General features: G+C 38.1%; 1 protein-coding gene across 4 annotated transcripts in view; it reads right to left on the bottom strand.

Annotated features, from left to right (window-relative positions):
• LOC117412795 (protein quaking-A) overlaps positions 1-12,422 on the bottom strand; it is a 51,552-nt gene that overhangs the window by 29,439 nt on the left and 9,691 nt on the right. For all 4 annotated transcript variants that reach the window (XM_058997613.1, XM_058997612.1, XM_058997615.1 and 1 more), the window contains exon 2: positions 7,165-7,307. In XM_058997613.1, coding sequence (XP_058853596.1) covers positions 7,165-7,307 — 143 coding nt within the window. The remainder of the gene's footprint in view (positions 1-7,164; positions 7,308-12,422) is intronic.

Raw genomic sequence — 12,422 nt, 5'->3', positions numbered from 1 at the left:
GGACCCAGTCACAGGCTGAAAAGCAGCTCGACAGGCTGCAAGGCAAAGTCAAATCTCCAGTACGAAGCATCAGAGACCATCCCCACACAAGTGCAATTAGACATCACATTCAGATGCAGGCACTGTGTCTGATTTTATAGCAAAACATGAGTTATAAAATTCCAGTCTTCACCCTGAGCTTTACATTGTACAGCTGGCTGCAAGTCTTGTATGAAAAAAAGTAGCAAAACCACACAGAATTTGAGTTGCCTTCCAAATACTTTACCAACCCGGCCCAAACAATACAGCTTACATCATAAAATTCCTCAATGTTTTTTATTTTTATTGCCAGACTTGCACCTATGTTGCCGTGTACAGTACAGTATTTCTTCTAGACTGTGCCACAAATAAACTGCTAAGATTAATATGTTAGTTTTGTTTTACTAAAAGTGTATAAAACAGGGCAGCTTTACTCAGCATAAAAACTACCTTCAAGGGCAGGACTGAGTCACTATTTATATTCAGGTGTCAAAAGTAAGATTTAAAAAATGTTTAAGCAATAAATCAGCACTAATAATAGCTCCCATAACTATTAAAACACTCAACAGTGCTACATTTAGAAATACAGAACCACGTTCAATGACAAATGTTTCAACCAAGTCTTTTTCATAGCAGCTCTGTCTTAAAAGTGCTGCATTATTAGTAACTAGGTCAAAACTCTATTATTTTTGCAGATATTTTGTATATTTAACATTTGCTTTTGTTTCCCTATTAATTTGCGTTCATAACCTCATGCTGTTGGAGGTAGTACTAGACAAATGTACATCCATGTACATGTTTACTTTGAGGTACAAAACAGCAGCGTAAATAAATCTCCCTGCAAAATCTATTTTCCTGTTCTTTGCAATCACTCACAGACACATCCTGGTCCAGCAAGACTGACCTTCAAATCCCAGAGAGACGAGATAATTGAGGCCGACCCCTCAGGGGGCTCATTCTCTTCCTCCCCACCCTTCTTTCCCCGAGGAGTCAGTAAGTGTTCCAGTCTCCAGCGAGCAGCTCCGATAATCCAGACATTTTACTCTTCTCATTTAATGGATTACTTGAAAAAAATAAATCAACGTGCAGCTGCTTCCATCAGCCCTCCATCCAATCTCCCAGATGACTGTTTGGATCTTATTATTAATTCATCTGGGCAGAATTGCAATACCTCCACCATATCATTCAATTAATCCGTTTTTCACTCTGCCCAAATAAAGTTGCATGTAGAGGTAAATTGGAGGCCATTTTTTGTTCTAGTAGCAATTAACCCTGTCCAGTAATACACTGCTCTCCCCATCTAGTTATTATAATATCCCGTGACCTTCACATCTTGTAGTGTATACCGTGGGGGCTTTTAACATGCTTGCAAGGCGGACAAGTGTAAAAGGTTAGGCCAATGTCAGTGTTTCAGGATAGGTCCCATGGCCTGCAAACCAAATGTAAAAATGGAATTCCAATATGGCCATGTCTGACTATCTCATTGTAAATGAATACAACTAGATTCATTATGACTCCAATAGGTTACCAAGAGTAGCTCAACTAAAGCAGGACATCTACTATCATACAGTAGCTCAACTAAAGCAGGAAATCCACTATCATACAGTAGGTTGACTAAAGGCAAATGAGCTGCAAGGCAGATCTGTGGACAATCAAAAGCTCCACAGAGATGGTAATACAAGCCTGGAGGGCAGTCGGGAATTCCTTGATAACATGATATCAGAGATAATGCTCTATCCAAACTACATTTAAGGTGATCAGAGCATTGTAAATCATGAGAGATTATCCTGTCACATTAAATCAAACAGTTCTGGCTGCATCTAACGCATGATAATACAATATGAACCAACCGTTGGATGAATTATATATATATGGAGTGGTGTAAAAAAAAAAAAAGTATGCATGCATGCATGCATGCATGCATGCATGCATGTGCAGACGCTTCCATTATATCCCTTTCGCCAGCATTTGCATCTCCAGATGGGGATAACAAACAATATGTGGAACTGAGTTGCTGTAGCTTTTCATAATGACCCTTGATGAATGTTGTTCACCCGTTAAAGCAGTCAGTTTTGTTCCAAGCCTGTCAGGATGTCCATAGTCTGTGTTGAGGGGTTGTATGAAAGTCGCGGAAAATGGAAAGGGGCAGATTGAGGGAAAACAGGCGATTACTGAAACCCAGTTACTGTGGAACCATTTAACAACTTCCATGTGCTTGTTACCTGGCAGAAATATACAGCCCCTAGATCTCAGCCTTTCAAAAATCTACCTCGGTTTTAAAATTCTCATTCTAGGTCATTACCTTTTGGATAACAAATTGATTTGCTACGCTATTAAAATTGGGCTCTGCAAATGCACTAGGTTCTAAGTGTACGTGCAAGCAAGAATGTGTCTCAGGCCATATATCAGCAGTTTTATAACCCCATAACGTTTCTTCTGTAAGTGGTTTGATGCTAAGACTGTTCAAGGTATCTGCATTAATCTCCCTCAAGATTTACCACAACAAAACTACTAAGCACCTTAGTGCTGGCATTCAACTCAGTTTATTAGCTGCTTGCTGCTGCTGAAGGTGCTACATTAAGGTTCATTTTAAGACATGCCCTAGTAATTCTAACTGCACTTTGCCTTCAAAGCACTGCCAACCACAATTTGGCAAAAATACAATTAAAGAATATTTCTGGTGTGGGATATCACAACAGACAAATCGTTTGTTTGACTAGGTGTATTTTTACAAAAGCACAGAGAGGAATATTAAATGTGCACCAACATGGTGAAAGGGAATCCGCATGCTGTAGCGTTTGGCTAATCTTGCTTTTAGATAGTGATGTTATTTTGTTTCATTTCCTAAATGTTTCAAACTTTAGGATAAAAAGCCTCCATCACTTTTTTTTTTAAATAAATCTTTACAACACGTTTATAAGACATGCATGTACAGAATTGAAATAATAATAATAATAATTATTTATTATAGCGCCTTTCACACCTAAGGAGTATCAAGGCGCTGTACAAACAAACAAAAAAAATCTATACATCAATACAATAGGTAAATAGAGATAAAATCGATCATAAAAGTACAGTATATTATAACAAACTGCAGACTACAGTAGAGTCAAAAAGTTAAAAAATAATAATACAGCGGAGAATTGTGTCTTAAAAGGTGTTTTTAAATTTGGCTAGTGTTGTAGATTCCCTAATGAAAGCTGGTATTGAGTTCCAAAGAAAAGGAGCAACACAGCTAAAACTACACCTCAGAGCAGAACACGTTTTGGAAGCATGCATTTTAACAGACCAGAGTTAGAGGATCTAAGCTGCCTCCCAGGGATGTAAGGGCTGAGAAGGTCCATTAAATAACTAGGACCCTGACCGTACAAAGCCTTGTAGGTCAACAATAATATTTTAAAATAAAACAGGGGAAATTAATCTGGAAAAGGTTAGATTGAATCTGAAATAAGTTACTGTATATGTTTTACTACGCAAGGGCTAACCCCTATATCTGGCCTGCTTATTTTCAATTACAGGTAAACGTTGAGGCAAAATTTTAACCATTTAACATTTGGTCCTTTAGATATATGTCTAATTTCAAATACAATATTTCTAAATGTATGCTGGATGTCTAAATCCCTATATTTTTTTCTGAAAAAATATAGGGATTACAGTATCTAAGACTCAGAGGCCAACAAGAACATTAGTACATTTCTATTTAAATAAAATTATGCCAGGAAGTCAAAATATAGCTAAATATGTTGTTTACAAATGTGAAGTTTGTTTACAAATCACACTAATCAGTTTCAGGTGCTCCAAACTGCTGAAGCTTGCAGCCGTTTTTACAGTTTCATTTTGAGCACCTCCACCGATCCACTACCCTATCAGTAAGTTATATTCTTTTATAAAGTTTCAGTCTGACATTACATGCATTTCACTCTCAAACAAGACTCTCAATCAGTTTTTTTGTTTTTTTTGCTTGCTGTGCTGCTGATTAATCCAATGACAACCAGACAAATCGGATTACTTGGTCCTGGATCCAGTATTCTGGAGGAAGGCTTCAATTAAGTTTCTGGAGTGAAGTACTTGCTGGCAGGGTGCTGATGTTTACAGCTCAATATGTGTGCTTAGAATGCATTCAAAATTGGCTGTAGTATATATTTTTGCAAGGAGACATCAAATGGTTTAGATGTGTCATCTAAACCCAGCGGGTGACAATTCTAAAACTTTGAGAAAGGCAAGTTGTGTTCAATCAAGTCAAATTACATTCCTCCCCGCCCACTCCCCCACTTTCTTGGACAAGTTTCAGTGCTGTTAATCAGGCCTTCCAGATTCCATTTTTGAAATTGTTTTAAGTGGGTAATCCAAACAACCATACAGGTATAACAAAACCACAACATGTTCCAAGTTAGTTTTGACCCAGACACCATCATTTCATTTGTTTGTTCTGATGCAGAACTTGAAAGTGCAAAATGCATGCTTCTTGAAACCAGTTCAGCTAGTTACAGTGTAATAAAAATCACAGTACCTGAAAGGTTACAAATATTTGCATGAAAATCTGAGTTATCAGATTATTAAATCAGAAATGTCTATAGCAGGTGTACGACAACGGTTTGGTAAAGACTGGTGAAGAAAAGGTAGTTATTGTGTTCACCATTAACCCTTTACTGCCCTGGTTATGTTCCCATACCTATTTAATGCCTATTTTCAAATATAGTGGACACTGAGCAGCAAGTGGTTAAGAGTAACATACTTCAAAATCTGGTTATCCACACAGGATAAACATTAGTTGTAAGCCTATTCTGTTTGTCTATGTGGCTCACTTTCTATGTTACTGACACATGAAACTAACCATGTAAAGGATATACCTAAACAAATTCTCAATTATTAATGCTGGAAACAGCCAATTTATAAAAATAATGCTAAGTGTCAGTGCAAGTAATAAAACACCATACAAGGAGTCTCCTGGCTGTATTTTAAATCCAATACTAAGCCAAGGCACTAATAGCCAGGGTGTGCTGTTGACTAGAATTAAGGATCTGTTATTCATAATGAGCTTGTTAGCACAATAATAGAGAGGTGTTATTACAGCCAAAAGTCTCAACTTCATGCAAATATTAAATAGCAGCATTTATAAAAACGCAAGAACATTTAGGTGTTAGGAGGAATCAAAAGGCAATTGAAGAGGATTGTGAAACTTGAAAATAAACAGTTGTTTTTAAGCAGTAGACTGGACACAAAGGGCATTAAATCAGCAATTACAGACCAGCTTAAGGTCAGAGCCCAAGGGGAAAGAAGAGGACTTGTATCAAATCAGTAATTACTACCTGGTGCTTACCAGTCGAGTGTCACTTCACAGGAATTACTAGGGGCTATATGCTTTGACACAGAATGCAAAAACTACAGCCTTGCTGTGTTTTCTGTAGCGAGATTACAGAATTACAATTGTAGTTGCTTTGTCATTGTACGGTAGTTTCAGCATTGTTATTAAGAGTTGGCACATTTATTTTACAACTGACATCATGTGTGCCATGAATCATGATAATTGACATTAAGCAAAGATGTGCCCGTGTTCCAGCTGACATGAAAAGTAATATTTAAATAATTCATAATATAATACAGTAATTGTGAATATAATATTTTAGTTCACTTAAAGAAACGCATTCAGTAAAGAAAGTGTATAAAAGGGAGAGTTAAGAGAGATCAACTTAGGACAGCTTCTTTATCAGGCTTGGATCTCCAAAATGTTAATTACCCGCATCCACAACAATCTTTTTGGGTAGTGGCAGAATTCCAGCAGGGCACATGTTTCAACCTAGCTGTCTACTAGCAGGGCCCTAGAATTCTTCAATCTGCTCAGAAGGCAGAATCTACTTGAGCAAAACAGCACCCGTCTCAAAAAAAAGTTATTGCTAAGATTGGAAAATAAATCTTTCAACTCCGCTACTGGTGCTGGAAAATACTCAGTCAGGACTGTGTGAATATTAATCTTTATTCTAGCATGGTATTACTGAGAGCGCAGTCTTGCCAGAATTGAAAATCTTATTTATGGTACCGCTGGCCCATGTCATTTAAAAGGAAAAAAGCAGCATCAATCCCTTTATCAGTGTGAGGTTTGTCAAGGGGAAAATGCATTTCATGCTTGACTGGTCCAATATCTGGCTGACCTTCTTCCAATGACCAGATTAGAAAGAGAAATGTTTCTCCTGTAAAGTGTGACATGGATATCCTCGATATTGACCACACAGGATCAGACAGCAGCCAGCTAAAGCCTTGGCCAAGGACTTGAGAAATGATACAGACAGCTTTCGGCACACCTCTGATTAAGTTTCAAAAAGCCATGCCGGGCCTGGTTAAAAATAAAGCAAGACAAGGTCTGATGGAAATGAAGGGGGGTTTATTTTTTAAACATAGCACCCAATTCAAAGCCTGGGGCTAAATGAATGTGAAGCCTGCAGCAAGTCGGCACCAGTGCAATACCTGCTTAGACACAGACCTTTGAACAACTCCTAACACCTGAGAAAAGAGCGAGCAGGGCTGCATGGAGAAAGGAAGAAGCTTCAACCTAACAAAGGCTTTCTATTGGAAGCGAATATGTAATCTCCCACATGCAGTGACCCAAAAAAACAACTCCCTGCTCCTCTTCAAAAAAACGGCTATTTAGTCTTGCTGATAGGCGCGGAACTTCCGAGCCCCAGTTTTGCCACAAGCACAAGCAGTACTCTGTGGGCGCTCCTGAAGGCACACTTATCATGAAGACTGCTAATCCTGGAGTACCCTTAGAATCTACATTACACATGGCAATGGTGTTTTTCTTGATGTAAAATGTGCACCAGTTGTGTTCCTATATTACAGAATATCAGGTACCACTTGATTTTAAAATCCTCTTCCTTCCAGTTTTGTTTCAATAATTGTACAAGACGAGGGAAAATTAACTACGGGATTATTTGAGCTAATTGTTCCAGTATATTGTTCATGATTGATCTCAGCTGTAGATAAAGTTAATCCTGCATTCTTTGTTGCTCACATGCACGGTTTTCCAGTTACCTAGGGCACAAGTTTACAAGGGAATCAAGTAGCCAGTGACTTGTCTCATTTGCTTCAATGTAACAGTGTTGTTCTTGGTGGTCCTTTACTACCACAGTAAAGGCTATAGGTACTCACGTCTGGGTATTCTTTCACAGGCACAAAGAGTTTTTCTTGTACATGTACAACAGGTCCCAGCGGGTCAGGCAGCTCCAGAGGATGCTTCTCTACAAGGCCGCTCGCTGTGTCATTGTACATGTCTTTCCTTACTCTGTTGATTTCTGCAAACAGAAAGAGAAAGCAGGTTAATAAATGCTGCAAGGGGTCGGCAGTCCACTAAAAAAATTGGAACTGTAGGTCACCAATTCAGCAAAACAGGCTTTATTCACTACCTTGAGACTGAAGTGTTTGGCGCTTTATTATTTCTGGATTCTTCTCAGTTACTATTTTGGTTTATTAATGCATCGGATATTTTAAAATCTGGTTTAAATACAAATAAAAGTAGGTTTGAATACGTTTTTTTGAAATCCAAATGAACAATGATTTGGGTAACTGATCCTTAGCCATCAAAGACCAGATTAACAACAAACTTGACTATGTTGACTAACTTGACCATATAATTTTTTTATTTTTATTTTTTTCAGAAAAACACATTGTTATGAAAATGCTAGATAAAATCAAGTGTCACCTTAAGACTGCTGACATCCAGCATAAAAGAATGATACATTTCAGGTTGATCAGGTTACACTGACCCATAAATGAAACAATCCTACAAATATGTGAAACTTGTTTTCATCTTGTAAAATATGTCAAGACATTTTAATTACACATGCTGCGCCTGTGCAAACATTACTACTGACCACATGTTACCAATAGAGAGGAGCTTTTTTATACAAGGTACAGAAATGTGCAGCATACTAGAGCAGACGCAGTATCACTCATGGTCACACTAACTGTAGAAATACTGAGGAAGTAGAAGATGTTGCTTCCCGTGAGAACGCCTGGGACAAAGTGTATAGTGTCTGTAATGTCATCAGGATGAATCATTAGTATCTCACTGCAAGAGCGATGTGTCACAGCTTCTATTAGTACAGCAAGCTTTCTTTTAATGCCTTAATGGATCCATCAAGTGGATTAATGCTTTCAGCAGTGAAGATGCAAGGCAGGTGGGATCCATGTGGAACCACACCTGGTAGTTGGCACAAGGGGCACAGTTTGCACCCACCAGACCTGCGAACCAAACAAGAAACATGACTGGCATACAATGCTGGTGTCAATCCTGAGACCAGGAGATCTCAAAAGTAGAGTACATTGAAAACATCCCCAAAAAATAATAAATTTATGAAACCTGAATATTCTGTATTGTTTTTGTCTAAATTGAGTGACACAGTTTATGGAAAATGTTATTTTATACATAAAATCTAGGCTTGGAGCCAGATTGGTAATGAAGACAGATGCCAAATGCAGTCTAGTGCATTAGTCAGTCTCCAGGAAAATTGCAACAGATGCATTGCTTAAAGCCCAAAAGATTATAATAATACTACCAGCCAGGACAAGAGAATATAAAGCTGTCCCAACCCCATCTTTACAATCAGTTGGCAAAAGTTGATTTAGATGATAATGTAAAATTACATGTTTCAAGAAGTTCTAAAAGTTTAAAAACAGTGCTAATATGGACTGCAAAAACACCACCTGTCAGGACAGGCTGTCTCTACTGTAACAAGGTAGTGCTAAAAAAAGGTCTTGAGTTTCTATAAAGAACAGGTAAATTATGTGCTGGAGTTTCTACTGTGTAATCTTCATTCAGTAATACAGTACATGTAACTAACATTTGTCTTAAAGTCCTCCTGCAGAATGCTTTTTTTTTTTTTTCTGAAATGCCACATTAGCATAAAAAGGCCACTCAAGAAAATCTGCAGAGACCCACCATATGACAGCCTCCAGTTTTTTCCCCCCCCAAGCTGCGAGTTTATAGCTAGTCTTTTTAAATGCTTGGCTTACCAAAAAATTACCCCCTGCATTTCTCTTTCAAATCATTTGTCTTTGCTAGCAAATGTAGCTTTCAAAAAGGACATCATTGCTTATAATGCGTTAATCATCCAAGCAGAACCTGGAGGACAAGCCTGGCTCTACACTGCCTTCCCAATACCAGAAATGAAAAGGGAGCTGGCTTCTGGAAAGTGACATTTATACCAGCGTTGGCAATGTTTTAGATTTTTTTTTTTGTAGTAGTACCGTAGTAGTAGCTCTACAGTACCTCTAAACTGTAAATTTAAGGATGTTGGAAATGGTGGTTTGTGAATAATTACAAACCAAACTAAATTAAATTACTCAATCTTAAATACATAAATAAAGTACATTATCCTTGTAGCATCCTTTAAATGTGAACTACAATATGTGAATTACAAGAATTTAGCAATGGAGTACACCAGAGAAAAATCCCCCTCACTCATCCCAGTCATTCTTTTCTTTCTTTGATTTCCTCTTTCTGTGTCAGTCCAAACACATGCAGTTGTTACTTATGACTACTTTGCTTTTTATAGTGTGTTCAATTGTTAAAGTTCCTGATGATTGCACCACTAAATATTTGCGCGGTGATCAAAATATTGTCATAAGAGTTCTAGTTTAGACAGCAAGAGTTTACGATGTTTGTGTTAACAAAAGGTTTTTAAAACATATGTCTTTTCCTTGAGAAACTATATAAAAATAGGTAGTAAATGAAAAAATGATTCAAATTCAATGATTTAAAAAAAAAAAAGTGATTTAAATCATTATTTAAAATCGACTTGATTTAGCATAAATAATAATAATAATAATAATAATAATAATAATAATTTAAAATCAGCCAACCCTGATTTTTGCGCAACCAGAACAGAATGACAGAGCAAGGGAAGGTGATCAGACACCCCACTGTACTGCTGCAGTAAGCCATAATGCTTTCATGTTACTGATGCAATCACTAATGGAGGTGCACAACAGAAATAAATCAACTGCTTCCGTCCTAGTGCCAGATTCTGTCTTCATGCAAGGTGTATGGAGAAGACTCCACATTTTGGGAAGGGGGTTGGCTTTTTACAGAGCTAGCTTTACTAAGAGAAACCATTCAAGAGGACCACTAAGAGTTTACTTAGACAGATTAGACAGAGTTAATCATCACCGTGCACACCCACACACAAACACCCAATAGTCCAATTATAAAATGGTTCAATCCCAGTCCTAAATGGAAACAAGAAAATGGCATTAGGATTGCTTGTCTCGTTTCCTTGGCTAACAGTGCAAGAAGATTAGGAAACAGTTACCAGGGCATACAGGAAGTCAGGGGGCTGGGATCTACTGTAGCAGATGTCATATCCTGCCATCAGAAACCAGTTTAAGAAAGAAACATGTACAGACAAATTCCAGAAAATGGCACAGACAAATCCTGATTCCTCCCTTCCCTTTGGCATCCAATAATCAAAGCTTCCACACATTACTCACTACATTCTGCCTTGGTTACACTGCACTTAGAAACCACAACACAACAGTGGCTGTTACGCAAGGACTGCTTGCTAACTGTATAGTAACCGTGATTGTAAAAGCTGTGCGTGTTTCTGTGTCTGGCAGAACAGAGACACAGAAACAAAACCTAGAATCCTCTAAAAACCTGAATGTGGACATCTAAATCAGTGAGCCTCTGCAGGGGTGGACAAATCGGTAGCCCGGGCACCCAGGACTCCCAAAAATGGGGTCCGGACTACCGAACTGTAATGTTCCAAAGCCCGCGGGACTACCGGCCGCTTCTAAAGATTTTTTTTTTTCTTAAGCAGTTACTTCAAAAGATCTTCTACATAGAAGATCTTTGGTTACTTTGTACAGACAGCCTGATAAACCAGCTCAATTTACTTCGCGTTTAGTACAGGTCTACTGTATCAATCAGAATGGGGAACACCGTACCCTCAGTGGCTATCACAGTGTTACAGAGGTGCAGGGACACTGCAGCTCAAGCACAGCAGAAAGTTAATAAAAGGTGCCTTATTTAATTGTTTTATTTCCAACTGAACAATTACCTAATGGTATTGTGAGGGAGCCCCCTCGCACGGTAATTTGTACTACTTTAAAATTTATACCCTGACATTATTGTTGTTTTTTTTTTTAACCTTACAATTGTATCAGTCTACATTTTTCTTGTTTCTTTGTTTTAAATGGTGTGTAGCATTACATTACAGGCTCAAAAATGTGGGCTACCAAAATTTATGGTGGGCTACCATAGTTTACCTTTTGGTAGCCCATCAGTCTACCACACATAGTAGTGATTTGTCCACCCCTGCTCTGAATTAGTTGCTCCACTCCCAATATGAAAATGCAGTTGATGTGCATACATTTCAGTTGACTACATTAGTGCACAATTATTTTTCTATTAAACTATGGGATAAAATCGAAGGTTAAAGACATTTTAAACTGTTAGCAGGAATTTGTACTGCATGCTCAGTATACAACATGCCCATTAAAAACAAGAAGTCATCATAAGAGGTTCTAATGGTGAAGTCTGTTTAAGTAAATTATATTGTTTACAAAGTGATCCTGGGGTACAGACAGCACATTGACCCAAGCACTCTACACAACTATCAATTGCAAAAAAACACAATCACAGTTCAGTGGGGAATTCTTACCTCTGGTTTGTGACTGTACTGTACAGCAAGTGGCCTCAGAGAAGTAGTTCACATCAAACATCCATCACACAATCTGGCCGAATTAGTAGACTCTGGTTAACAAAGGCCTAGGGCTGAAGTACTGTACAGCAGTTTTGTTTGATAGCTCACTTAATGGTTTCAGGCATTAATGTACTTTAGAAATAGGTGTATGGGGCAAAGCTAGCATACTTAACCCTTAAAATACCCTTAAACTATTGAGAGTTCAATCACTGTTTATGCTGAAGCAACTGCTACAGTTCAAAAGGAGGTTACCCTTTCAAGTGCTTGACAGCAAGTACACACCTATACTGTACCTGTGGGCTTTTTGCTAACAATTATAACATTTTGATTACTTGGTAAATGCAACCTTGATATTTCAGCAGCCTATTATCAGCAAATTCTATGCAAAGAAAGAAGGGGCAGACAACAATAAAAAAAACAAAATCAGACCATCAGTAGTACATCATGAAACTAGTTCAAACCTCTTGCCTTTTCCAGTAAAATTAGTCCTACTTTCAGCCTTGCAACAACACATTTGTGGTGAAATACCCCATCCGCAAAACACAAATACTTCCAGACAGATACAAAGCTGGAACCACATGCAGAAACAAACTGAATCAGAGACGCTAAATGACAGCACTGCAGGTCATTTTGACTTTTCCTTTTAAACCAGTCTAGGAGACGATTAATTTGAATGGCCTCATCTGGACTCCATAACCCACCGCT

The sequence above is a fragment of the Acipenser ruthenus genome, chromosome 23 (genome assembly GCF_902713425.1).
Source record: "Acipenser ruthenus chromosome 23, fAciRut3.2 maternal haplotype, whole genome shotgun sequence".
NCBI classification, from domain to species: domain Eukaryota; kingdom Metazoa; phylum Chordata; class Actinopteri; order Acipenseriformes; family Acipenseridae; genus Acipenser; species Acipenser ruthenus.
This window is presented reverse-complemented; position numbering and strand designations above follow the sequence as displayed.